Source organism: Heptranchias perlo, chromosome 38 (genome assembly GCF_035084215.1).
Source record: "Heptranchias perlo isolate sHepPer1 chromosome 38, sHepPer1.hap1, whole genome shotgun sequence".
Lineage (NCBI taxonomy): Eukaryota > Metazoa > Chordata > Chondrichthyes > Hexanchiformes > Hexanchidae > Heptranchias > Heptranchias perlo.
In genome coordinates this window covers 7,328,638-7,356,184 of record NC_090362.1, presented here as the reverse complement: position 1 = coordinate 7,356,184, position 27,547 = coordinate 7,328,638, and the positions used below count along the sequence as shown (strand labels likewise).

The 27,547-nt window shown below is 45.8% G+C and overlaps 1 protein-coding gene across 1 annotated transcript in view; it reads right to left on the bottom strand.

The window, feature by feature from the left end:
- Positions 1-26,621, bottom strand: part of ptpn9a (protein tyrosine phosphatase non-receptor type 9a) — a 159,933-nt gene extending 133,312 nt beyond the window's left edge. Inside the window, exon 1 of the mRNA XM_067973358.1 lies at positions 26,544-26,621. Coding sequence (XP_067829459.1) covers positions 26,544-26,576 — 33 coding nt within the window. The 5' untranslated portion in view covers positions 26,577-26,621. The remainder of the gene's footprint in view (positions 1-26,543) is intronic.
- Positions 26,622-27,547: the final 926 nt, after the last annotated feature.

The window sequence follows — 27,547 nt, the reverse complement described above, 5'->3', positions numbered from 1 at the left end:
TAGTTACACGCTGCCTTTACCAACCAAATCATTGTACAGACAATTCCTATGTAGGTACTTTTCTAATTCTTCTGGTAGCATGTAAGAGCTAAAGTTTACACTTAATTGGAGGAGGGCCAATTTCAGTAGGTTGAGAACGAATCTGCCGTGAGTAAATTGGAATTTAAGATTGGCAGAAAAAACTGTAATCGAACAATGGGCGGCATTTAAAGGGTACAGTCTAGGTACATTCCCACGAGGGGGAAACGTAGGGCAACTAAAGCCAGAGCTCCCTGGATGACGAAAGAAATAGAGAGTAAGATGAAGCAGAGAAAGGGGGCTTATGACAGATGTTAGGTTGATAATACAAATGAGGACCAGGCAGAATTAGAAAGTTCAGAGGAGAAATGAAAAAAGAAATAAGAGGGGCAAAGAGAGAGTATGAGAATAGACTGGCAACTAACATAAAAGGGAACCCAAAAGTCTTCTGTAGGCATATAAATAGTAAACAGGTAGTAAGAGGAGGGGTGGGGCCGACTAGAGACCGAAAAGGAGGCCTACGCATGGAGGCAGAAGGCATCGCTGAGGTTCTAAACGAGTACTTTGCATCTGCCTTTACCAAGGAAGAAGATGCTGCTAAAGTCACAGTAAAAGAGGAGGTAGTTGAGATATTGGATTGGGTAAAAATTGCTAAAGGAGGGACTAGAAAGGCTGACTGTACTTAAAGTAGATAAGTCACCAGGTCCAGATGGGATGCATCCTAGGTTGCTGAGGGAAGTAAGGGTGGAAATTGCAGAGGTACTGGCCATAATCTTCCAATCATCCTTAAATATCGGGGTGGTGCCAGAGAACTGGAGAACTGCAAATGTTACGCACCCTTGTTCAAAAAAAGGTGTAAGGATAAACCCAGTCAGTTTAACCTCGGTGGTGGGGAAACTTACAGAAACGATAATCCGGGACAAAATTAACAGTCACTTGGACAAGTGTGGATTAATTAAGGAAAGCCAGCACGGATTTGTTAAAGGCAAATCGTGTGAATCAATTACTGGCAATAACAAAAGTCAGCCGTATCATCTGTGCTCTATTTGCTGCGTATATCCATAATTTAACTGGATCACCAATAACAAATTGAATTCACCCACTGGAGACAAAGAGCTGTATATATAAGCAGAAAATAAGGTATATCAGCCTAACCAGCTGCAAACTTTCCATTAGAGGGAGGGATGAGGAGAGGTAGCTTTTCAAGGTTAGTAACTAAAAACAGGTAAGGTGATATCTGAACTATAATCATTTCACTGGATCATGCTATGCAAGGAAGGAAGGAAGCCTTGCATCTTTTGGATGAGATGTTAAACCGAGACCCCGTCTGCCCTGCCAGGTGGGCGTAAAAGATCCCATTACACTATTTCGAAGAAGAGCAGGGGAGTTCTCCCCAATACTTATCTCTCAACCAACATCACAAACAGATTATCTGGTCATTATCACATTGTTGTTTGTGGGAGCTTGCTGTGAGCAATTTGCCTTCGCATTTCCTACAACAGTGACTACACTTCAAAAGTACTTCATTGGCTGTAAAGTGCTTTGGGATGTTCTGAGGTTGTGAAAGGCGCTTTATAAATGCAAGTCTTTCTATGAACCCACAATTTTTTTTTAATACACCCTAGCAGAACTCTTGTGGCTTTACTCATGGTGAATTTAAGGTTACACTGTTGTAAGCATCTCCATCTCTCTAATAAGCTGAAGTGTCAACTGGGTTTGGCTATATTTATTCAGCCACAGAATTGGTTTCATCAAGACCAGCCCCTCACTACCAGCTACTATTTCAAATCAGCAAAATGTCACATAAATAATATAAAAATCTATGCTTATCTGACCTGTATTACATAAACTAAGGCTCGCAAACCAGGTTACAGCTCCCCCTTTTAGTCAACTGATTTCCTAAACACAGCTTTAAACATTATATTTTACTATAGGGTACCCTCTGTTTCCTTCATGGTTACAGATATAAAATACAATGTTTTGAATAAAATATAAATTATTACATTCTTTCAAAAACTGTCCTTCCCTGTTTATTAAGAGAGAGAATGTTCCAGGTGTTTAGGATGTGAGTTTTTATACTGAGAACGAAGAAATATAAAACTGAAGAACTGTTTTCCCTTTTTCCTTCGGCACAGTACTTAGTGTTACCAAAGGTTCGGTTTAATTAAACATGATTAAATTGAGGACTTTTATTCAAAACTTTCCTCCAAACTTAAACAATGTTACAGTCCTTTCAGAAGTTGCCATTCTTTCTGCTGCTGTTCTAGAGTTCTCAGATACAAAAGGAATGCAACTGTTGTAACTATTTTTAATACTTGGGGAAATATAAAAATTAAATGCCAAAATGTCAAAATTTCACTTGCTATACATGTGCTGTATTTGCTAATATCCTCTCCATCCCAAGACTGCCTACTTCCAACTCCGTAATATCGCCAGTCTCCGCCCCTGCCTCAGCTCAAGTGCTGCTGAAATCCTCATCCATGCCTTTGTTACCTCCAGACCAGACTATTCCAATGCATTATGCCTTACTCCGCTGCTAAGGTCATAAGGGCATAAAGTCCAATTGCTCTTACGTAAACACGTTAATAGTTAGAGTTTAATTGCTATTCAGGTTGCAGATTGGAACCATAGTTTTGTTTCTTTTTCTTCCAAGTAAAATTGACAAGGTCAATTACGAGGCAGCAGACATTCTGACTCTGGTATTTTCTGTACCTGGAGAGTTTCTCTGTACATTTCAAGCGACAGCCTTTGATTCCTTACACTACTTTTTTCATGACAGAAATTTAAGTGTGACATGAAATGTGACAATCGGGAAATATGGAAGAGAGAGACCAGAAATGCACACAAGACATATCAGCCTAGGCTTTCTTTCTTCTACTTCTCCAGTACTTCCGCCACCTCAAGACATAATATGATGACCCCAGCTGCATTTACAATCCTGGTCGCTGCCTGGGAATCATGCCAGTACTGGGGATGGGTGTCCCGGTCCAGCAACACTTCAATTTTAAAATTCTCATCCTTGTTTTCAAATCCCTCCATGGCCTCACCCCTCCCTATCTCTGTAACCTCCTCCAGCCCGACAACCTTCTGAGATCTCTGCGCTCATCCAATTCTGGTCTTTTGCGCATCCCCAATTTCAATCACACCCCCATTGGCGGGGGTGCCTTCAGCTGCCTAGGTCCTAAGTTCTGGAATTCCCTCCCTAAACCTCTCCACCACTCTCTTCTCCTTTAAGACACTCCTTAAAACCTATCTCTTTGTCCAAGCTTTTGGTCACCTGTCCCAATATCTCTGAGCTCAGTGTCAAATTTTGTTTGATAACTCTCCTGTGGAGTGCCTGGTGACATTTTACTACGTTAAAGGTGCTATATAAATGCAAGCTGGTGTTGTTGTGGAGGCAGGCCTCAGAGGTTTGCTGCAAACATGAAATAAAGGTGGCTAGCCAGCTGCCCAAATATAAAAAAATTATATTCAAAATTATGAGGCATGTGCACCACTGCACTTTTACAGTAATTGCACAAAGGCCAATTCAATTTTTGCCCAGGGGTCTCTTCCGCCAATCTATGAACACTGGAGGCCAGGGCCGAACAGGCAGCTCCTGCATCTAGCGTTCCAAGACCACAAATGGCAGGAACCCTGGCGGATGTGGCATTTCCCTCATTAGCATATACATACTTTGCATCCGCCCACATATAAGTGGCTGCAGTTTCCCCTAACAAGACCAAAATGGTGGAGAGGCATAACGGAATGTGTTCCCGAGTCGCTTTTCACCTCTGCTCATCACAGACCCACTGAAAAATCAGCTGGGGGGATGGAGAGGCGGACAGCCTTGACCACTGGTTTTATTGTATTATTTGTAGCATGGCTCATGACAAGTCAAGGGTACGTTTTTTTACAACGGCAGGAGTGTTATATCATGTAATGCATAATACATTATTCTGATAGGTGGAACTATGTCACCGTATTGGTCAGCGGTCAATTTTAGTTTGGTCAAGAAACTTTACCTATTAGAATGCACTTGTCAGTTTCAGGCTGCAAGTCAGAAGCAACCAGCATTTTAAAGATTATTTTGCATCCGGAATGTCTTGTGCCAGTTTTTATATAAAATTCTAATATATACACATTGATTTATTTGCCAATAACCAGCCATGAATTAAACTTGCAAGCTATGTCACAATCATTCATCCGTTTGCAGCAAATACCATCAGTAATAAGTTGTAATCTAGCTGCCAACAAAAATAGCACCACTCCCATGAATTTTAGTGTAGATACAAAAAAAAACAAACTCTGTGGAAAGAATAAATACATGGCAATGATCCTGGCTATTATCACATCCCAGAAATCTATAATTCCCTATAAAGTATTCAAAATGTACTGAGCTTCTCTTTGTCAAGCATGAGAAAGCTGAACTTTACATTACCATTTTCGTGGTAAGGTAAGACCACATACTGCTATTCAAATACATTTCCACAGACCAATGCCAACAGATCGACATTGGAGCCACATACTTTCCCCATAGGAAAGGACACCTCCACACAACAAAATTTTTTGCTCCCCCAATGGCTATGTGGGTACATAGGAAAGCACAGAAGCAGAAAAGACTTAATTACACACATGCTCAAGTATCTAGCCAATTCTCCCTTAAACTTTTCCATACTATTTGCCTCCTTCTGCCTGAAGTAGTTGAATCCAAAAGTTATTCCTATATTTAAAAAGGGAGATAGGACAAGTCCAAGGTACTATAGACCAGTTAGCTTAACGTTGGTGGTAGGAAAGATAACAGAATCTTTACTCAAAGATGTAATAGAAAAACATCTCGAAAACAAAAGTATAATAAAGAGCACTCAGCACAGATTTCAGAAGGAAAAGGCATGCTTGACCAACCGTATTAATTTCTTTGAAAAAGTAACAAAGAGTAGACAAGGGTAATACAGTAGATGTAATATATTTGGATTTTCAAAAGGACTTTGATAAGGTAGCCTCATGATTAAAGTCTGAGCATGCGGAGTCAGGGGACAGGTAGCAGAATGGATAGCAAACTGGTTACAAAACAGAAAACAAAGATCAGGGTTAAGGGTAGCTAATCAGACTGGCAAAAGGTAGGAAGTGGTATTCCACAGGGATCGGTGCTAGGGCCACTGCTGTTCACAATTTACATCAATGCTTTGCACTCGGGAATTGGAAGTACAATTTCAAAATTTGCAGATGACACAAAATTGGAGGGGGTATAGTTAATGCAAAGGACGAATGCGTTAAAATGCAAGGCGGCATTAATAAACTTGCAGAATGGACATGTAACTGACAAATGAATTTGAATGAGATGGTGCATTTTGTTAGGAAGAATAAGGAGGCCACATATTGCTTGGATAATACGAGTCTAAACGGGATAGAGGAGCAAAGGGATCTCGGGGTACAGATACACAAATCACTAAAAGTAGTGACGCAGATTAATAAGGCCATAAAAAAGGCCATCCAACCATTGGGGTTCATTTCTAGAGGCGCAGAATTGAAAAGCAGAAAAGTTACGTTAAACTTGTATAAACTTGGTTAGACCACACTTGGGAGTATTGTGCACAGTTCTGGTCTCCGTATTATAAAAAGGATATAGAGACATTGGAGAAGGTGCAAAAAAGATTCACAAGTATATTCACAAGTATATCAGGAAAGACTAAACAGGCTGGGACTCTTTTCTCTGGAAAAGAGAAGGCTGGAGGGTGACCTGATAGAGGTCTTTAAGATAATGAAAGGGTCTGATAGGGTAGAGAAAATGTTTCCTCTTGTGGGGGGGTTCAAAACTAGAGGTCATCAATATAAGATAGTCGCTAATAAATCCAATAGGGAATTCAGGAGAAACCTCTTTACCCAAAAAGTGGTAAGAATGTGGAACATGCTATCACAAGGAGTAGTTGAGGCAAATGGCATAGATGCATTTAAAGGGAAGCTAAATAAGCACACGAAGAAGAAAGGAATGGAAGGGTATGCTGATAGGGGTAGATGAAGTAGGGAGGGAGGAGGCTTGTGTGGAGCATAAACGCCGGCATAGACCAGTTGGACTGAATGGCTGTTCCTGTGCTATAGACTCGATGTAAAGTAAATAGCAAGAACATGACCAATTTCTCCAACTGCTTCTCTAAGTAACCTTCAGGAAGTACATCAAGACCTGGAGCTTTGTCTCCTCTCACCATCATCAGTCTAACAGTGAACATCTTACCTAAAATTTCTATTTCTTTTAGTACTTCATTAGTTGCCCCCTTATTTGATCCAGCTTCCCTTATTTAACTACAAAATTCTTGATCCAATACCTTCTCCTGACCTAATGACTTCCAGCAAACTCCCATCAGGTTACTCATCCATAGCTACAGAATTTCTACCTTTCCATACTCAGACAGGACCGGTCCATCTGTATTATAATTTCTTCCAGTTTGTCTTAATGACCTCTACAAGTAGTCTGATGCCTAAATGTTCATCCAAACCCTGCCATGGTTAAACCAGATCTCTGATATCTATAATTATCATCTCCCTCCCCTACAAGGACCTCCAGATCGCTGATTTTACTCCCAGTCACCAAGCACTCATATATTGAACTTTGAGGCTGCCATTTCTCCCACTCCCTAGACTGATGCGTTTATTTATTTTGTCATTATTTCCCATGTGATCATATCCTTATACTCTGCACACTTATCTGGTGAATCAGTGACTGGACTTGAACTGGTCATCCACCAGCAGCTGCTCTGTACCATGCTATCCAGTTTCTGAATCTTTATCTCCATCACTCTGTTTTCCTCTTTCTAAGCCTACTCGATCATTAATTTAAATCCTCCCCAGTGCAAGGACAATGGTACCAGTCTAATTCAGAAGCCTGATGAGCTTTCCACTCCTGTATTTCAAATTGCTCAAATCAGCACAATCCAGTTAATTAATTTTGCAGTTAATCTATTTCACAGAATCATAGAAAGATTACAGCACAGAAGGAGGCTATTCAGCCCATCGAGTCCGTGCCGGCTCTATGCAAGAGCAATCCAGCTCGTCCCATTCCCCTGCCCTATCCCCGTAGCCCTGCAAATTTTTTCCTTTCAAGTACTTATCCAGTTCCCTTTTGAAGGCCATGATTAGTCTGCCTCCGCCACACCCTCGGGCAGTGCATTCCGGATCCTAACCACTCGCTGTGTAAAAGTTTTTCCTCATGTCACCTTTGGTTCTTTTGCCAATCACCTTAAATCTATGTCCTCTGGTTCTTGACCCTTCTGCCAGTTGGACCGAATAGCCTGTTTCAGTGCTGTAGACTCGATGACCTGATGTTTTAAAAAAAAGCCCAATCCTCACACAGAGTAGGTTAAACCAGCACATTTATAACAGAGCCACCTACCCATGTCCTAGGTATCTGAAACTCTCTTTTTTAACCCACCTCCCAAGTCACACATTGTCTACTCTGCTCCTCCCTAACTTATCTAGTGCATGGTACATGGAGTAATCTTGAAATTACTACCCTTGTACTTTAGTCTGGAACCAAACTTTAAATTCTTTGCATGACCACTATTCTATTTTTCCTATGTCATTGCTTTCTACATAAATCACAACTTCTGGCTGATTTCTCTCTATTTTCAGCGGTCTTTACGCCCGCTTGGTTATGTCCCTTCTCCTGGCACCTGTGAGGCAACACATCATTTTGGACTCTGGTCATGGCAGCAGAACAAGCCGTCTATCCCCAATTACAGAATTCCCCAAAACTACTGCTTTCTTATTCTCATGGCTAGCATTTCTCTTTTCCCCAAGGGCAATAGCTTGCTCCATGTTGCCATGGTTTTAGCCTCGATTACCCTTCTCTGTGCCTCTATCCGTGTCCTCTTCGCAAGAGTCAAGAACTGCAATCCTGTTGGACAATGTCAGACCCCAGGAGTTTTCCTGTACTGGTTCCCTTCTGCCTCTTCCCTTACGGGCAGTCACCCACTTCCCTATTTCCCTCTCTGAGGTAACCACCTTCTGGAATCTTTCTTCCGGAAACCTTTGTGTATGTTTCAGAGTGTAGCCAATCGGTCCTTAGATCAGTACTCCTCTGCTCAAACAGCATGACTCTGACACCCCAAACATACAAACACATCCTGGATACTTTGCAGATCATGCTCCTCACAGACATCACTAACCTAACTCCTGAACCTCCCATTACTATACTATTAACTTCTGTACCACTCTATTCACAATGAAATAGGACCGGGATGGGGTACTGTAGTGTCTCTCAAGACGGGCTGAGTGGCCCTCCTCATTGCTAATGATCTTATGACGAATAGAGCAGAGTGCATTTTATTCTATATCGATCTTGCACTTTATTGGACTTGGGAGTGTTCGATGCAGACACAATGCCAAAATAGTGTTCCATTTCTCAAAGCCAAAAGCACTTATTTGGGCGAACACAAAAAAAAAGTATAAGTGCCTTGTATAATTGGAAGGCCAAAGGTAGGTCTTATTGGATTCCTGCTTATATGGGCACTCTTGTACAGATATACTGCTCACCATAATACTACACACAATTCATCTCTAATAACCTATTGCACCCCACATTATTGGAGAACATGTCCTTGCTGCAAGCATAGTGCAACATTTTCCATTTCTCACATTAGCTATCCTTGTGGCCTCAGTTTGCTAACTTAGTAGCAAATCTGGAGCAGTTTTAGATCCACACACACTAGAAGCTGGATTGAAACTGCCCAGATCACTTCATGGAAGACCGTTACACATCACTAGTAACTTTGTGGGAGGGAACAGAAAAAAGATAAGAATGTGTGCATGCCTGCCACACATACGTGACCACTTGAACACCCTCAAGAGCTTTCAGAATATCCTGGAATTCCCAGTGCTGTGGAATCCACTCCATTTATACTGCGGGCACTGGAGCAACAAGTAGGAGACGCCCAATTTCTGGCCAATGGAGTTCACCCAATAGATGGGGAAGGCCCATTCAGGCCAACAATGGGGAAACCAGGCAGCTAGTTTGTACTAGTAAGTTGATCACGTCTGGGGGGGGGGGGAAAAGGCACTTGGAGCTGCTGGTGACAGTTTGTATTTTCCACGATCAAAGCTACTGCCTCCAGAAACGCTAGCAAAATCTATCTCTTGATGTGGCTCATGGTACCAAGAGAAGCAGTTGTGCCACCTCATTTCTTTCACAGCACGGTCAGCCTCATCAGAGCTGCCCTTGGCAGGGAAGCCTGGAAATGGCTCAATAACGTGCTCCACATCACCGGCTTTTAAGATCTAGTCTCTGGGACACGATGATTGTGATTGTGAGGCTCAGCTGCAAGTCAAAACGAGTTGAGGAAAGTATTACTAAGAACATTCAAAATTGTAGCAAAGCAGCAGAATGCAAAGCATCACTATGCCCCAGAGTGGAAATGTGGGTTCACCCCTACAATCCCAAGGCACTAACCTCTCAATCTTGCATGCAACCAACAAGTGCCTACCCTTTCCCATGCTACTCTTGGCACAATTAGCATCTGGTTTCAATACAGTTTTGGGAGAAGGCAGAACAAGTTCCTGCCCTTCCTCTCGGCCACAGATGGTGAGAAACAGAGAGAAAGTAAGGGAGCCTCTGAGTCAAACAAGAAAAAAAATAGTTCAATAGATAACTATAGTTCAATGTGCCAAGAAAAGCTTTGATTTTAAAAAAACTCCGAACTTCTTTCTATTAAGTTATAAAATTCTATCTTATGGAAGCATCAGGGGGATGGGGAGAGCAGTGGGCATCAGCCAGAGTGGAAAAAAAATGCAAGTGAAAGTTTTAGTATCAGCCAAGAAAGCTATAGAGAGTGTAAGTTAATTACAGTAAGCAATCAAGACTGATAAGATACTGTAGAGAGGTAAAGCAGAAATATTTGCTAGAGTCAACACCAGAGTTCATATGAAGGACAGCGGTCCTGAAGCTCAGATGTATGCTATCCTTCAATCCATTTCTAAAGCATTGGTTGCGTACTACCAGAAATATATAGATGAAGCCTCCAAGAAGGAGATGAAGGACATCCTCACACAGGAGCTGATCCTAGTCATTGTGAGACCAAGAAATTTGGTGGACCTGGTGTATGTGCATGATACCAGAAATCTTATCGGTAATCGTTTTTTTTGATTGTGACAAATAAATATGTAATTGTCAAAAAAAATGCAAACAACTTAAAAAAGTGAAAGGAACAATAGGTCACATTAAGGATGCATTAACTGCAGAGAAAAAGCAGATCACTGCTCTTCTTGAAAATGAGATAGGAACACAGGAACATGAGTAGGCCATTCAGCCCCTCGTGCCTGCTCCGCCATTTGATAAGATCATGGCTAATCTGTGATCTAACTCCATATACCTGCCTTTGGCCCATATCCCTTAATACCTTTGGTTGCCAAAAAGCTATCTATCTCACATTTAAATTTAGCAATTGAGCTAGTATCAATTGCCGTTTGGGGAAGAGAGTTCCAAACTTCTACAACCCTTTGTGTGTAGAAATGTTTTCTAATCTCGCTCCTGAAAGGTCTGGCTCTAATTTTTAGACTGTACCCCCTACTCCTAAAATCCCCAACCAGCGGAAATAGTTTCTCTCTATCCACCCTATCTGTTCCCCTTAATATCTTATAAACTTCGATCAGATCATCCCTTAACCTTCGAAACTCGACAGAATACAACCCCAATTTGTGTAATCGCTCCTCGTAACTTAACCCTTGAAGTCCGGGTATAATTCTAGTAAACCTACGCTGCACTCCCTCCAAGGCCAATACGTCCTTCCGAAGGTGCAGTGCCCAGAACTGCTCACAGTACTCCAGGTGCAGTCTAACCAGGGTTTTGTATAGCAATTGTTAAGTTGTAAGAAAAAACAATCCCTCCCCTCAATTTCCTCCTCTCCTTTCATGAAGCTGTTGACTCTTACTGGAGTTCCATGGGCAGTAGCCAGCCCTGCAGGAGCTCACCCAAGTGGTCACTCTTCATGCGTGAGGTTCATTCAATGAAGCTTTCCACACTTTGCCGAGGTGTCTGGCCTCCGCTCTACAGCCCAAGCCCAACCCCCCCCCCCCCACCCCACTTTAAGTGCAGACAAAATCAGAGACTGCACAGGAATTCATGGGAGCAAATAAATGCCTCCCCCTCCTCATTCAACCACCAGGGCAGAACACGAGACTGCTCCGTGAACAATGATAAGCTCAGATGAAAAAGACCATTGGATTTCATCCTTCCAGAATATTGACTCCACGGTCTTCCCATACAGCATCTAGCTGTTCTACTAAATGAGTCCAATATCCTGACCTCAAATGCACTTTCTGGCAATGCATCCCAGGTGTTGATCATCTTCAGTTTAAAGGAACACTTACTGACATCTGTCCTAAATTTGTCCTTCACAACCTTTTACTCCTGCTGCCATGATGTATTGAAGTATTGTTAAGGGTTTACATCTGCTATCCAATTAAGTATCCTATTTACCTGTACAAGGTCTTCGCTGAGACATCTCCTTTTGAGGCCTAGTTTATTAAGTCATTTCTCAGCGCTCTTCCCTCCAAGTTTCAGATTAGCCACACTGCATTGCCTCAAGGGGACTTAGCTTTGAGTGTATCTCAAACAAATGGAAAAAAAATTATTAATGTGTGTATCTGGCACCATTTCAGAGTCCACTATTTCCTCCATCTTCCACTCTCCCCCCAACCTGCACACCCCACACACAAGAAAATCTCCCGATGCTGTTTCTATTTACAGGGAGGGATTACAAGCCAGAATGTTCTTTGAAACTACGGCAGTTAAAAGATATGCTGATGGAAATTAAAATTTGATTAACTGTTTCTCGAAAGAACTCGAAAGAGAGACTGCAGCACCAGGAAAGGAAATTGCAATCTGTCCCAGCGGAATCGGTTTACTTCCTAGTAAAGCAGCCTCAAAATGCATTTCTCTGAATTACAGGCAATGTGATAAAAGAAAAACTGAACGGAATAAAAAAGGTCATACAAAATGATTTTTGGAGTCTATCCAATCTTTCCATCAACATGCATTTCTACCTTTAAACAAATCAATTATGAAAATATTAACTCAAAGCATTTCCGTTTTAAGTACCTGATGTCTCCCTGAAGTACCCAATATGGGCACTCCATCCACTTTGAACGGAGAATGGTGGATACAGGCAGCATGACTTGGATTCTGCCAAATTGTCCCATCAGGACTACAGGACAATCACAACATAGCAAGTTGCTGAATTTTTCTCCCCCGGGGAGCTAGAAACAGTTTAATTTAAAATGCTAAAACAAGTCAAGAAGCACAACAAATGAGCACAATATCAATGTTTATAGTAAAGTTCCCTTCAATCCCAAGTTTCTGCAGGTACGAAGAAGCTAGTCACTGCTTTGATCTACAGAAGGAAACACCACAAAACTCGTGGAAAGCAGTCAAAATACGTCAAAGGAGAAAAAGGGACGCAACAGGAGCTGGCATCAATTTCAGAGAATTGATCTTTTTTGCTAGAATTTTCAGAGGGACACAAATGGCAGTATGGGATATATTTAACATCTAATGTGTTTGCAAGCAAGAGAGTTTTTTTCAAAATGACAGATAACGCTCGATTTCATACATCATGGTTTTCCACGGTGGTGGGGGGGGGGGGAAAGAGTGCAAGAGAAGATGTCAATTTTCCACCAACCTCTTACAGAAAGACATTAAAAAAAACTTGCATTTATATAATGCCTTTCACAACCTCAGAATGTTCCAAAGCTCTTTACAGCCAATTAAGTACTTTTGAAGTGTAGTCACTGTTGTAACGTAGGAAACGTGGCAGCCAATTTGCGCACAGCAAGGTCCCACAAACAGCAATGTGATAATGACCAGATAATCTATTTTAGTGATGTTGGTTGAGGGATGAATATTGGCCAAGACACTGGGAAGAACTCTCCTGCTCTTCTTCAAAACAGTGCCAAGGGATCTTTTACGTCCACCCAAGAGGGCAGAGGGGGGCCCCGAGTTTAAATTCTTAACTGAAAAATGGTACCTCCGACAGTGCAGCACTGGAGTGGGACTTGAACCGACAACTTTCTGACTCAGAGGCGAAAGTGCTACCCACTGAGCCACGGCTGACACCTTTATAGCTGGTCTAACAGCACAACCATCTACCACCCTCAATGGATATTAAACAGATATTTCATATTATAATGGGAACACAACTGTTTTCCTTCAAGGTGAACCAACTGTATTTCCCTGCAAAAGAACTGGGAAAAAAATCTCTCCCTCGCCCTCCCTCACCTCAGCACCACATGCAAAAGAGCTGAGAAGGAAGGACAAAAAAGGCATAAAGCACCAGGATAGTTTTTTTTTAAAATTAAGTTGAAAGTTACCAATAGGAGAACTCTACCTCACTGGCCCAGGTTCTGTCAGAGACTGTCTTTAAAACCTGTTGAAGCCATTCCATTACACAACACGAGACTGATTTTAAAACAGCTGCAAATTCGGTATATACTAAACTACTTATAGCTTATCTTTCAATGGGGAAAAAATAGAGCACAATTCTATTTCGAGAACAAGGCAAGACACATTTTAAAAGTCGATTATTTATTTATATTAAAATTACAGTGAGCCGCAGGGGAATGGTACTTTCTGTAAAACCGAGGCAAAGATCAGACTCAACATTCAAATTCACAAAGCTAATGCTATACTATTATTGGATTTCATGACAGACAGGAAGGTTCCACCACCATGTTTATTAATTTAAATGAAAATTTTTCTTCACATTTTTCATCGCCAAGAATAATTTTCTTTTTGACCCTGATGAACTCTAACCAAGAGTGTTCATTAGGCTTAATGAAAAGAAAAGCTCTCACTTGGAATGAATAGAAATATCCATTCATTTTCATTGAAGCTCACCCATGCAATGCAGCTATCCTCACATTATCAGAGTAGGGTTGCTCAGACTCTACTAAAACCGCTAACTGATCCTCATCAGGAAAGCAGAAATAAGTTGGAATGAGAGTTTAAAAGCAGAGTTTAACCTCCAGAGCAGAACTGTACAAAGATTCAGCAATTCACTATGTTTTTATACTGTATTATCAGCATTGCTCCAAATTCGTTCAAACCCATTAATCCAAAAATGCCAACCATACAATCAATGAAGCTAGCCAATACAAGCAAAGTATGGTACTTAGGAATGAAAGCGGAAGGTGTCTATGAAAGAAAACCCCTTCCCCCCCCCCCCCAATCCCCACCACCTCTCCCCACCTTAACATTCTCAAGAGCTACTTCTTCAACCAACTCCCCCATCTCTTCTCTCTAAGCCCAGGATCTTATGTTAAACATGCTCTTCAAAACTGCTTCCTGATCAGAAACCACTACTGCTGAACCCATCACAGTCAACAGCGAAATAAGGCTACTGCAGTGACATAGTCCCTGCAAAAAGATCTCCTGCTTATCCTGCTCTCAATCCCTGTTACCAAAACTTCAGTCTTTAAGTTGAAGGGGTGCAAACACACAGGAGAGTCATTTTAGAACCGTTTCTTCAGAAAACTGCTGGCACCATTACATGTTCAGCATGCTGGGAAATGTCCCATAAAGACTTATCAGTACGTCAGAGGACAAACGGCAAAATGCTGAAGAGTTATTCAGGAAGCAATACTTCCAGAAGGGTTGGTTCAAAGTTTCATAATATTGGATTACAAAAATGAAGTCCATTAATTCAACACAATTTAATAATCATTGCACATTAAGTCATTTCTTAACCCAAACCTCCTATTGGACTGACATTTAATGGTTCATTTCACACACATACAATTTGCACAGAGGGTTGAGAATGTATATGGTTTAGGACATTAATGTTCAGTATTGATTTCCTTAACCTACAGTCTCAGAAATCGTTTATTCAATGACCTCGTGTATAGATTGTGAAAGCCTGAACATAACCACACATGATGTTCCTTGAACCTCAGATATTGGAAGTCCATTAAATTGTTGCACCTGTGAGGTCTCACACCTGGTTTACACTCGGCCTCCTCACTGTTAGATTGCTGCAAATCAGTGAGCATAAGTGTCCCTTCTTGTTATCTCACACTTGCATTTTCTTGTCCACAATCAAGGAGGTCACCAACTGATCTGCTCTCCACTCCTTCTTCAGTGCTGCTTTGAAACCAATCGGATCGGATCGGATCGGGATCAGGGTGGGGGTGGGGTGGAACCCAGGAGGGCCAGGATAACTCTCTCCAATTCTCTCTCCATCCCATGGGAAACATCCATCCTCCTCACCGTCTGCCAGACATTTTATTCATAAATAGAAACAAAGGAAGGGACATGGATAAACATTGTACATTTTGTTGTGCCTCTGATGCCAGTACTCAGGGGTATGAACATTTAAGCCTTGGATTTTGATCAGAAACACTGAAATGAAGATCATAGAATCATAGATCGGGCTGTACTCAGATAGTTTTTGCTTACAGCTGATCACTTATTGGAGGTCTTTAGGATAATAGCCCAATAGCAGCTCACAAGACTCACCAAAATTTATGTATCCCACTTGACAAAGTTTGGTTCTTTTATGTCATCTGGGTCTAACAACAGCAGGAGTACATTATGAAAGTAGTCAAAAGATGAATTAGATGTGTGCCTAGGGGGAGGGAGGGGGATCCTTGTTGGATTTAAGTTGTTATTTCCAGCCTAAAACCAATAGGGAACCACAAGTATGACTAATGTACCCCAACCACAGCATGCAAAATATCTTATTCATAATCGGAGAAATACTGCACTTGCAAAATCAAAACTGAGAATATCTTCACAGAACTCATCAGACCACCGTTCCAAACAATCAGTGGGAGTAAAGCGATTTCTGTTGATAACTAGTAGACAATCTTTTTTTTAAAAAAAAGTGACATTCAGCAGGAAAAAAAGGTAACTATAGATCATTCTAGAATGTTTCATTCAGCAGTTTCTCATGCTCAGCAAAAAATAGAAACTCCTTTTTTTGAAACACACCAGCTGAAACGTATTGAACGACAGCGGAGAACATTCCGGCACACTGCGCCGAATAACGGAACCCTCCTCATTTGATCAACAACCCGCAGATCTAGTCATTCAATCCAGTTTCCCTCCACTCAATTCAAAGAGTACAAGATGCAAGAACATTCTCCACTGCTCACCTGTGACTTAAATTTAGTTGCTTTGAGCCTCATTCGAATTATTTGATAATTGAGCACAAAGAAAAATGAGTTGCAGTTATCAGAAGTAGATTGTACCACAAATGGCAATTTATCGATGTAAAACCGAAACAAGAGAAAGAATAGGGAGCAGGATGATCAGTCACCACAAGATGGTTTCTTCCCAGTCTCACAAATCACTTCACTTTGTCACAAACTACTCGAGCTATTGATCTAAAAAATATTTAAGGTAATAGTAGGATGTTTTTTCAGATGCACAGTACTCCTCTCCACACTCACCACCCCTTTTTCTGTGTAAAAATGCAACATAAAAAACCTTCTGCCCAGTATTCTGGGGAAAAAAAAATCTAGATCGCAACATTAATCTCCTGGCCACAAGACCTTGCCTCCTCTATGTAAACTGACCACACTGCAGCTAGGGTTTCCCAGTAATGATACATCATCCACAGGACAGGACTACAGAAAGCTGTAACCAACCAACTACAGAGCTGTCCCTCATCCAGGACTTCTAGTGGAAAGCTTAGTCACAAGAAGCCAGCTTACGTACAGAATGGGAGAGGGGCAAGAGAAAGAGAATGCTCATCATCTTCCCGTTGCAAAGAATATACAGCATACAGTTGCGAACTGGATTCCTCCAGAGCAGTTTCAGTACACTGGGCTGAGGATTGCTCAGGGGCAAAACTGAGTTCAGGTTCTCTTCGACAAATATCCACTACTCACCAATTGCCAAAAATAAAAGCAAACGTTTTTTTTTCTGGCAAAGTTTGTTCGGAAGGGATGAAGAGGAGGTCAAAGAGTAAACACAGATAAATTCTTTGAAATCAATCAAACTGCTTTGCTTTTAGCTCCATTCATGCAAGCTGCAAGTTTCTCCCTCTCTTCCCCACACCCCCCCACCGCCTCCATGTTCCATTCCGCAACCCACCCAGCAATGGTTATGTGCAGGTGATGTACCAGTGCAGTCCTTCAGAGTGATTCTCCACTCCTCAGAATTCCCAACCCCAGCCGACTGCTGAAGGAGATCAGTCATTCAGCCACAATAGGTATTTCATCCGCCCAACCCAAATTCTCTCCCCTTTTCAGTTGAAGGCACTGACTTTTACGGGGTTACTGTATTCTTTGTATAGTGGGTTGCTGCAGCACGGAATGCTGTGCGGATGTGCTTGAGGCAGAGACCACTGAACCTTTTAAGCGGAAAAGTGGATAAACATTTGAAGCAGAGGAAGATATAAGGCCAAGGGGAGAGCAGGGCAGTGACGTGTTTTGGATTGCTGTAGCAGAACAGGCAGACATAATGGTTTGAATGGCCTCCTGTTACTGACACTTCTATGGTTCAGCTGTGACGGCCCAAATCATGTATATATTTCCAGTGACAATACCGCTCCCTTAGTCAGCCTTGCGGTGTTCAAATCCTATTGGACAACAAAGAGCTCACCCTTACCATCCTCCCCTCTTTCCCTTCCAAGTAACCCTGCTGAGATTGGAAAACCTTCCCTTGGGAGACCACCCCCCTCCAACAGTATAAATTCATGTCCCTATTTGGAAATTCAGTGCTTTAGCATTGTACTGTTTCTGTGCAAGGGAAAAGTGCGGTGGAGGAGAAGAATTACAATGAGACCCCTTGCTTGATCCACCCACCATCCCCAGACCCAAGAGAACAGAAATGTTGTGATGAGGCCTCCAACATTCCACTTAAAACTGACTGGGTGGTGCACGACACCACCCCAGGGGATTTTTCTTCTGTGCTGGAAGCACCTGGCTCTGCTCAAAATCTCCCACAACAGAAGATGGAGATCTGTAAACGACCAGAGACACCAATTTATGTCTTGGCATGCTGTCCTGGAGAATGTGGGACTCCATCATATCACAAACCCCAAGGAGATGCGGTTTCCATTGGCCCACTGGACTGAGGATATTGCAGTGAACAACACCGACAGTAACAGCGGGAGTGTGATCGAACTGATGGCTGGCACTTTAGCACACGCTCCCACCCGCCAAAGTCAGCAGATTTTAGTTTAAAAAATAGGTTGCCCCAGACACCTACATTTACAATTAATGTGGATATTTCATCTGTAAATCTGTGCACTATTATCTGGGGTTTGCAGTCTCAAACCAAATCCATCATCAAGTTAGCACATTGACTCAAATCTTTAACTTCATGAAGTCAAATTCCATCAAAACCTCTAAGTTAGAATGAGACAATATTTTAAATGCAAAGAGTTCCCATTAATTTCCACAGATCTTTTCACTCTATTTTTACTTTAAAATATTTCACTCTCCTTTGCTTAACTGCATCTTAGGTCTTGTGTAGAAAAACTGGGTTCTAAACCCCTTAAGAATTTATGGAAACATGTCAGATAGCAGGTAATTATTGATAAAAGTTGATAAGTTAATCATGATAAAACAGAACATGAACTTCCTGCTAATGCTGACTCCATGTCAGTAGAACAAGAGTGGACAGGAGCCAACTCGCCCTGTATCTGTGAGCAATTCTAAGGACAGGCGCTAACTGCATCTTGTACCGATAACTTACAGCAAACACAAGAATTTGTTTAGGATTGAAATGCCAGGACAGCCCTGACAGTACTGTTCAGTTCTGGCCAATGTCTGTGGCTAACTTCGCCAGTTTTACGTTACACAAAATGTGCATGCATTTTGCCACTAATGTTAGGAACGTGAATTTGCTCATTTTATTTCCATCCTCATGGCCGCAATTTTTTGCCTCTCAGGGAGTTGATTCTTTACTGGGTACAGAGCCACAAGTGCCAGTGTCAACACGTGAGCCTCGGCAGAGAGCGATGACATGCTATCCAACTGGAGGGGGAAATCAAAGCCATCCTGTTTCCTCCTGACATCCCACCCATAGGCGCTTCCAGCAAGGGTCACTATATAGTGAGCAGAAGCTCTGGCCAATGTAGGCTTTAAATAAGTGGGAGGAAGGAGGAGGGGAGACAGTTCATGATGACCGTCACAAAGGAGACGTCACAAACCTCTTCTCTGGCAACAAAAAACAAATAGAAAATTACAGAGAGTGACCTCCCTCACCAGAGAATGCATTTTTAGAACACCAGTGAAATTAACTGGAGTATTATTTTTGTATGAAACACCCAAAACAAGGTAAATCACAAACCCTTTTTTGTGGAAGCTTTCAAAGCAGAATATGTGTACTATACATCAGCTGATACCCAGTGACTACAGTCAGCAGGTGTAAGATGAAGAGGATAAAACCAGCAAGTCTAAGCAGGTCTTCGTATTCTGAATGTTTTCAGCAGCTGCAGTTCGTATTTATAGGGATAACGGTTGTTTTTGAGTTCAGAGTATAAACAATGGCAGCCTTCTGGAAGGACTTTATTATTCAAGTTTGCAGGGAGATTTTAAATGAAAAGAAGTGCTGCATATTTTACTGAAAGGTTTTGTTTAAGTACACTGTGCACAGACATTTGATAAAAGATGCAAATAAGAAAAGATTAAACAAAAATGTTATATCATTCTTGGCCTGCATTATAAAAAACCACATCCTAAACAGATGGACAATAAAGAGCTGATCCCCTATAATACACAAGTTTTATTTACTTATACAAGTGTGGTCTGGGGAGGGGGGAAGGGGACAAATGTATCTGTCTGCAGTAGGTAAAAAATATTTATTTCCTTGGTCCAATCAAAAAATACTTACTTCACTGCCTCTGTAAAGATCTCTTACAAACTTCTTTCCAAATTCTCTCACTGAAAGTATGCACCCCTCCCCCACTTGCACACCCCAACCTCTGATTCATCATGAGCAATTCTATGAGAATTCCACTACCATTTTGCTGACTTTGCAAACTTCACCAAATTCAGGGGTAAAATAATTACTTTGTTTGGGTTACACAGAAGTCTATTTTTTTAAAGCACAGGTGGACTTCAATGATTTAAACCAACAAACAGAAGTTACACCTCACTGTCTGCAGGCAAGGCCAATCAGTGTTCATTTTTAACAATTATAGTTTGGTCGCCAGTCAGCAACCCCACGATCCTCAAACAACATCAACAAAAAAATTAACTGGTCATTATCTCATTGCAGTTTGTGGGACCGTGCTGTGCGCAAATTGGCTGCCGCATTTCCTGCGTTACAACAGTGACAATTCAGAAGTATTTAATTGGCTGGAAAACGCATTGGGACACCTTGAGGTCGTGAAAGATGCTATATAAATGCAAGTCTTTCTTTCTTTCGGTTATGTAGTTTCAATTGTGTGCAAGTAAACAACCCTCAAATGAATTAAAAAGCATATCAGAAACTGCTCTCGGGTGCATTTGGTTCAGAACAGGCAATACAGCAAAGCCCACTGATAGTCAACCAGTAACCAAAAACTCTGATTAGCCTCATACAATAACAGAACCATTCAGTTTTAATTTTTCAGCCAATATATCGTCAGCCATTTGCCTTGCAAATAAACTGAAGCCCAAAAGTATAGCAGGCGGAGAAGCATCATTTCTCCAGCACTGTACCATGCCCCACCAGCTGCTTCGACCACAAGTCAATTAAATCCATAACTGCACTGTTGATTCAAGGTCTTTGCTGCCCTTCGGCCACTTATTAGATGGGAAACAGCAGGCCAGTTTGTCTCGGTCTCCAGTTTTTCTGCCTCCATGCACGGGAAATGTCTCACCTCCATTCACAGCCTCCAAGACTGAAGTTGACAACACCCCGTGTAATTAGGCACAAACAAGAACACTTACGTTCGATTATTTTCATGCAGTGAAAATGAAAACATGCAGGCAGCTGTGCTACGCGTGAATAGTGAAACCTCCTGCCAGTCACTCCAGGCAGCCAGTCAATGGGCATTAGGCATTCTGGGCTGCCAGTCAATGGGCATCATAACACTAATTCTGCAGATGCTGCTACTTTTACACATCGCCACTGATTTGCTGACTTTATGATGAAAGAAACTAATATTCAAGCTGAGCAGCCACTTTCAAGTACTTCTTGACCAAGTAAACAATCCAAACCAAGAGCAGTAAACAAATTATCAAAGTTAACCAGGACAATGAATGAAAAAACAGGACAGATCTGGCGAATTTCCAGGCACATTCCAACCTTAAGCACGACTCACAACATTTGTTCCATTAACTGTAATGAGTTCCACTTTATTCAGCAGAGGGGCGGGGGGCCCGCGCGGAGGGGCGGGGGGCCCGGGCGGAGGGGCGGGGGGCCCGGGCGGAGGGGCGGGGGGCCCGGGCGGAGGGGCGGGGGGCCCGGGCGGAGGGGCGGGGGGCCCGGGCGGAGGGGCGGGGGGCCCGGGCGGAGGGGCGGGGGGCCCGGGCGGAGGGGCGGGGGGCCCGGGCGGAGGGGCGGGGGGCCCGGGCGGAGGGGCGGGGGGCCCGGGCGGAGGGGCGGGGGGCCCGGGCGGAGGGGCGGGGGGCCCGGGCGGAGGGGCGGAGGGGCGGGGGGCCCGGGCGGGGGGCCCGGGCGGAGGGGCCCGCGCGGAGGGGCGGAGGGGCCCGCGCGGAGGGGCGGAGGGGCCCGCGCGGAGGGGCGGAGGGGCCCGCGCGGAGGGGCGGGGGGCCCGGGCGGAGGGGCCCGGGCGGAGGGGCGGGGGGCCCGGGCGGAGGGGCCCGGGCGGAGGGGCGGGGGGCCCGGGCGGAGGGGCCCGGGCGGAGGGGCGGGGGGCCCGGGCGGAGGGGCCCGGGCGGAGGGGCGGGGGGCCCGGGCGGAGGGGCCCGGGCGGAGGGGCGGGGGGCCCGGGCGGAGGGGCCCGGGCGGAGGGGCGGGGGGCCCGGGCGGAGGGGCCCGGGCGGAGGGGCGGGGGGCCCGGGCGGAGGGGCCCGGGCGGAGGGGCGGGGGGCCCGGGCGGAGGGGCGGGGGGCCCGGGCGGGGGGCCCGGGCGGAGGGGCGGGGGGCCCGGGCGGAGGGGCGGGGGGGCCCGGGCGGAGGGGCGGGGGGCCCGGGCGGAGGGGCGGGGGGCCCGGGCGGAGGGGCGGGGGGCCCGGGCGGAGGGGCGGGGGGCCCGGGCGGAGGGGCGGGGGGCCCGGGCGGAGGGGCGGGGGGCCCGGGCGGAGGGGCGGGGGGCCCGGGCGGAGGGGCGGGGGGCCCGGGCGGAGGGGCGGGGGGCCCCGGGCGGAGGGGCGGGGGGCCCGGGCGGAGGGGCGGGGGGCCCGGGCGGAGGGGCGGGGGGCCCGGGCGGAGGGGCGGGGGGCCCGGGCGGAGGGGCGGGGGGCCCGGGCGGAGGGGCGGGGGGCCCGGGCGGAGGGGCGGGGGGGCCCGCGCGGAGGGGCGGGGGGGCCCGCGCGGAGGGGCTGGGGGGCCCGCGCGGAGGGGCGGGGGGGCCCGCGCGGAGGGGCGGGGGGGCCCGCGCGGAGGGGCGGGGGGGCCCGCGCGGAGGGGCGGGGGGGGCCCGCGCGGAGGGGCGGGGGGGCCCGCGCGGAGGGGCGGGGGGGCCCGCGCGGAGGGGCGGGGGGGCCCGCGCGGAGGGGCGGGGGGGCCCGCGCGGAGGGGCGGGGGGGCCCGCGCGGAGGGGCGGGGGGGCCCGCGCGGAGGGGCGGGGGGGCCCGCGCGGAGGGGCGGGGGGGCCCGCGCGGAGGGGCGGGGGGGCCCGCGCGGAGGGGCGGGGGGGCCCGCGCGGAGGGGCGGGGGGGCCCGCGCGGAGGGGCGGGGGGCCCGCGCGGAGGGGCGGGGGGCCCGCGCGGAGGGGCGGGGGGCCCGCGCGGAGGGGCGGGGGGCCCGCGCGGAGGGGCGGGGGGCCCGCGCGGAGGGGCGGGGGGCCCGCGCGGAGGGGCGGGGGGCCCGCGCGGAGGGGGGGGGCGCGCGGAGGGGGGGGGCTCGCGGAGGGGGGGGCGCGCGGAGGGGGGGGGGCGCGCGGAGGGGGGGGGGCGCGCGGAGGGGGGGGGCGCGCGGAGGGGGGGGGGCGCGCGGAGGGGGGGGGCGCGTGGAGGGGGGGGGCGCAGAGGGGGGGGCGCGGAGGGCGGGGATGAAGAGGGACACACCATAAACAGGCATCAAGAATTATTCCTTTCTGTTGAGGACACCTTCTAGTGGTCCATTGAGGGGGAACAGCAAAGACGGTGCCCTTGGAGACATCTGCAGACTCAAACTTATCCTATTATTATATAGTGAATGCTGGAAGAAAGCAGGATCCAGAAACTTGTTACGGTCAAGACTGTCTCATTTCAATTGTCTTTTATTTTAATTTGTTCTCGGGATTAAGGTGATCCTGACAAGGCCACATTTAGTCCCCATCTCTTGTTCCATCAGAAGGTGACGGGCATCCTTCTTGCTTCATGGTGATTATTAATTAAGAGTTAACCATGCAGTATGGGACTGGAGTCATGTGTATGCAAGACCGAGTAGGGGCAACAGATTCCCTTCCCTGAAGGACATTTGTGAACCATGTGGGTTTTTAAAACAAAAAAGGCAGCTTTCATGGTCATTTATTTTCTGGTGCCAGACGCAAATTACCAACAATAACTGCATTTATAGTGACTCAAAATATAGAAAATCATCCCAAGGCGCTTCACAGATGCGTAATCAGACAAAAATCAACACCGAGCCAAAGAAAGAGATATTAAGATAGGTGATTATATGCTTGGTCAAAGAGGTTGGGTTTAAGCCAGATTTATTTCACAGTATGCCATTGTGGGATTTGAACTCTCAGCCTCTGCATTGCTCACCTCGTACAATAATCACTACACTACCTGTATAGACTTTCATACCTCATTCCATTGGTCTCCCTAAAACACCCCTAAGCAAGGTTTTGGGTTCTCTCTCCACAGCATTGTGACATGCTGCTAGCAAGCAGGTCTGTTCACTGTCTTCTTGCACTACTACAGCTGACAACAGGATCTCCTCATGTGGGGAAATTCGCTAGCTTGAACCCACATCTCAATTATCCAATAGGGCCTCTTTAAAAATAGACTGCATTATGCTGCGCAACAAATTTCCTAAACACGTGATATAAAATTATTCATTACTGGGCAGGAAATTAATACTTTTTTTAAAACAGAAATGGTTAGCAACTTTCACTGAAACTGCATGCAAAAACTTACAGCGCAGACGGGACTAAACTGCAGTGTATCCTTTTCTGACTTAAAGTATTGTAAATTGAGATTCAGTGAAATAATTTCAAGTGTGAATTTGGAGTCAGGAACTCTTCCCAAGTTAAAATGAAGAAGTAAATCAACTGCTGTGTGAATGACACTTCCAGCGCAGTATTTAGGAGCAATCGAATTTCTTTCATGCGTCAGCTTTTTTTCCTGCCATCGAGAGTCACAAGGTTTCTATTAATTAGAGGCATCACCCAGAGTTTTCTACCACGCTTTGGATCTAGGGCCCCACCAGCATTATATCCCCAATGTGCATGTGCAGGCCTGAGGCAAGTAAATAAACTGATAGACTCAATCATTATACCCTCTCTACCCTTGCAGTCACATAGTGTGATGGGTAACTATGTTTCCAGAACATGATGGGAGATTCCTCCTCTTGCCCAAAAATAAACATGAAGCTGAAGCCTGCTACAAATGGAACACATCAATGTCCAGCTGGCAGATCTTCATGGGTGAACACTGGCAAGCTATTCAGTCATGGGGACCATCACAGCTGAACTTGATCCTGGTCATGTTTTCACCAGGGTTCAACAGGCAGGGGACGCTGGCTGAATGTTTTTGCTCCCACATCTGGTGATACTGAAGCCATATCCCACCCACCCACCCCAACCCTGAATGACCACCTGTCTCAGGCTCTATAACTCATCACTTTTCTTGTCCACCAGTCATCAAGTTAACCTCAATCCAAGTACTGCAACTCACCGCAGCAACGCATTCTATTGTATGATATTAGGCACAATATTTAAACCAACAGTCAGCTACCAAGTGCTATGTGGCCAGTGCCCTCACTATAACACCCCACCCGCTTTACTGTGAGATTATCAGTCACAGAATATGCTCAAACTGATTTCCTTGCATTTATCTCAAAAATACTGTCCCAGTTATTTATACCATATTACAAGTGTCACAGTTTTACAACTGTACAACGCACTGCAATTAGTGGTAACTTGAGTATCTGCAGAAGATGCAAATCTGTTTCAGCCAGGAGGAGGAAAGGAATCTCATCACAACCTCCGACCAATATCAAACTGCTGGGAAGCCATACCTGATAGTATATCACTCCTCGTTTTGACACCTCCTTCAAACTCATATCACTTAGTACTGATTGCCTTTGAAAGGGCTTTTTTTTTAATGTGGATTATTGTTAATGTATAACGAGTCAGAAATATTTTACAGTAAGTACACGGTGCCTACACTTACTGAGAAGGTGTCATTTAGGAACCAATTTTTTTTAACAAAAATTTTCCCTGGTGACATACAAACTTTGTACCTAAGTTGCAGAAGTATTCTTTTATGCCTATTTCAAAGAGAGCAAAATGGATTTGCCACAAAATGCTTTTTTTGTTAAAAGACAAAAGTAGATAAATGGCACCTCATTCTACAACCATACCCCCAGGGTCTGCCAGCTCCGTTTATCCCATGCTCAAAAATGGTCAGTTTGTTAAAAAGAATTCCCCAAATGTACCATTTCCCCCACTTGGATGCAGAACTCCTGCTCCCCAACCTGGAGGCATCTATGCAAATAAGATCCATTTTCCTTTAGGATATGACTGCAGTCAGCAGTCTAATGGGTGAGACCTATTCACTTGACACTGCCTCAGAACAAAAGGGGCAGCTTGCTGAGAGCAAATGGCAGGTTTCCCCACGAATATCATAACAGAATAACTTCATTCTGCAATAAGCTTGAGGTTTGGTGGAGATTTTTTTACCTACAGTTCAATGTTTTTCTCTCACTTACATACAAGAAGGGCTAAACCTAACACAAATGGGACTTTCAAATACCAGATTTTCTGCAAGAATATTTTAAAAGTTTGAAGGATGGAAGTGAAATAATGATCATTAAATCAGGACCACTTCTACATCAGTAGCATTTGGAGGCTGCTTGTTTGGGGAGTCAATGGGCGACTCTTCCCTCCCCCCCCGGTACGTAAGGTTTTAATGTCATTTGCTGGCAATCCCCCTCTCTCTGTCCCACACCCCCGCCCCCCCAGCAAGCCAACAAGAGGCCGGCGGCAGAGCTAGCGGGGCACCGAGGCTGCACAAGGCGTGTTTGAGGCCTGTAATGTGAGCGAGTTAAAGGGGGGGTTAACTGAGTCCGGTGCCCGGTTAGGCCCGGGTGCCGTGGCAACGGCGGCCTAACTCGGGTGGGGAGGGGAAAAGAAGCCTAAATATTAATCGAGAGTCGAGGCACAGCCCCAAAAAAAAATTTCCGAGCTTCACCCCCACAGAAAATACCTCATAAAACAGGCCGGGGTACGGGGATCCGGTGAGGGGGGAGACGCCGGGACCAAAACCCGAGCCGCTCCCTTTCTTACCTGCTCTTCTTCAGCCGTCAGCTCCGCCGCCATCCTCACTCCTTCCTGGCAGTGCTCTGCCTGAAACGTCGGGCTGCGCTCCTGTCCCCAGCGCTCGCGCTCGCAACACACTCTCCTCCCCCTCACTCACACTCAACTCACACTCAGGGAAACAATGACCGAGCTCAGCTCACTGAGCAATCTCACACACCCACCCACTCACACAGTTAGATTCACTCACACCCCCACCCACACAGTTAGATTCACTCACACCCCATCCACACAGTTACATTCACTCACACCCCATCCACACAGTTACATTCACTCACACCCCATCCACAGTTACATTCACTCACACCCCATCCACACAGTTACATTCACTCACACCCCATCCACACAGTTAGATTCACTCACCCACCCACCCACACAGTTAGATTCACTCACCCACCCATCCACACAGTTACATTCACTCACCCACCCACCCACACAGTTACATTCACTCACCCACCCACCCACACAGTTACATTCACTCACACCCCATCCACACAGTTACATTCACTCACCCACCCATCCACACAGTTAGATTCACTCACCCACCCACCCACACAGTTAGATTCACTCACCCACCCACCCACACAGTTACATTCACTCACCCACCCACCCACACAGTTACATTCACTCACCCACCCACCCACACAGTTACATTCACTCACACCCCATCCACACAGTTACATTCACTCACACCCCATCCACACAGTTACATTCACTCACACCCCATCCACACAGTTACATTCACTCACACCCCATCCACACAGTTAGATTCACTCACACCCCATCCACACAGTTACATTCACTCACACCCCATCCACACAGTTACATTCACTCACACCCCATCCACACAGTTAGATTCACTCACACCCCATCCACACAGTTACATTCACTCACACCCCATCCACACAGTTACATTCACTCACACCCCATCCACACAGTTACATTCACTCACACCCCATCCACACAGTTAGATT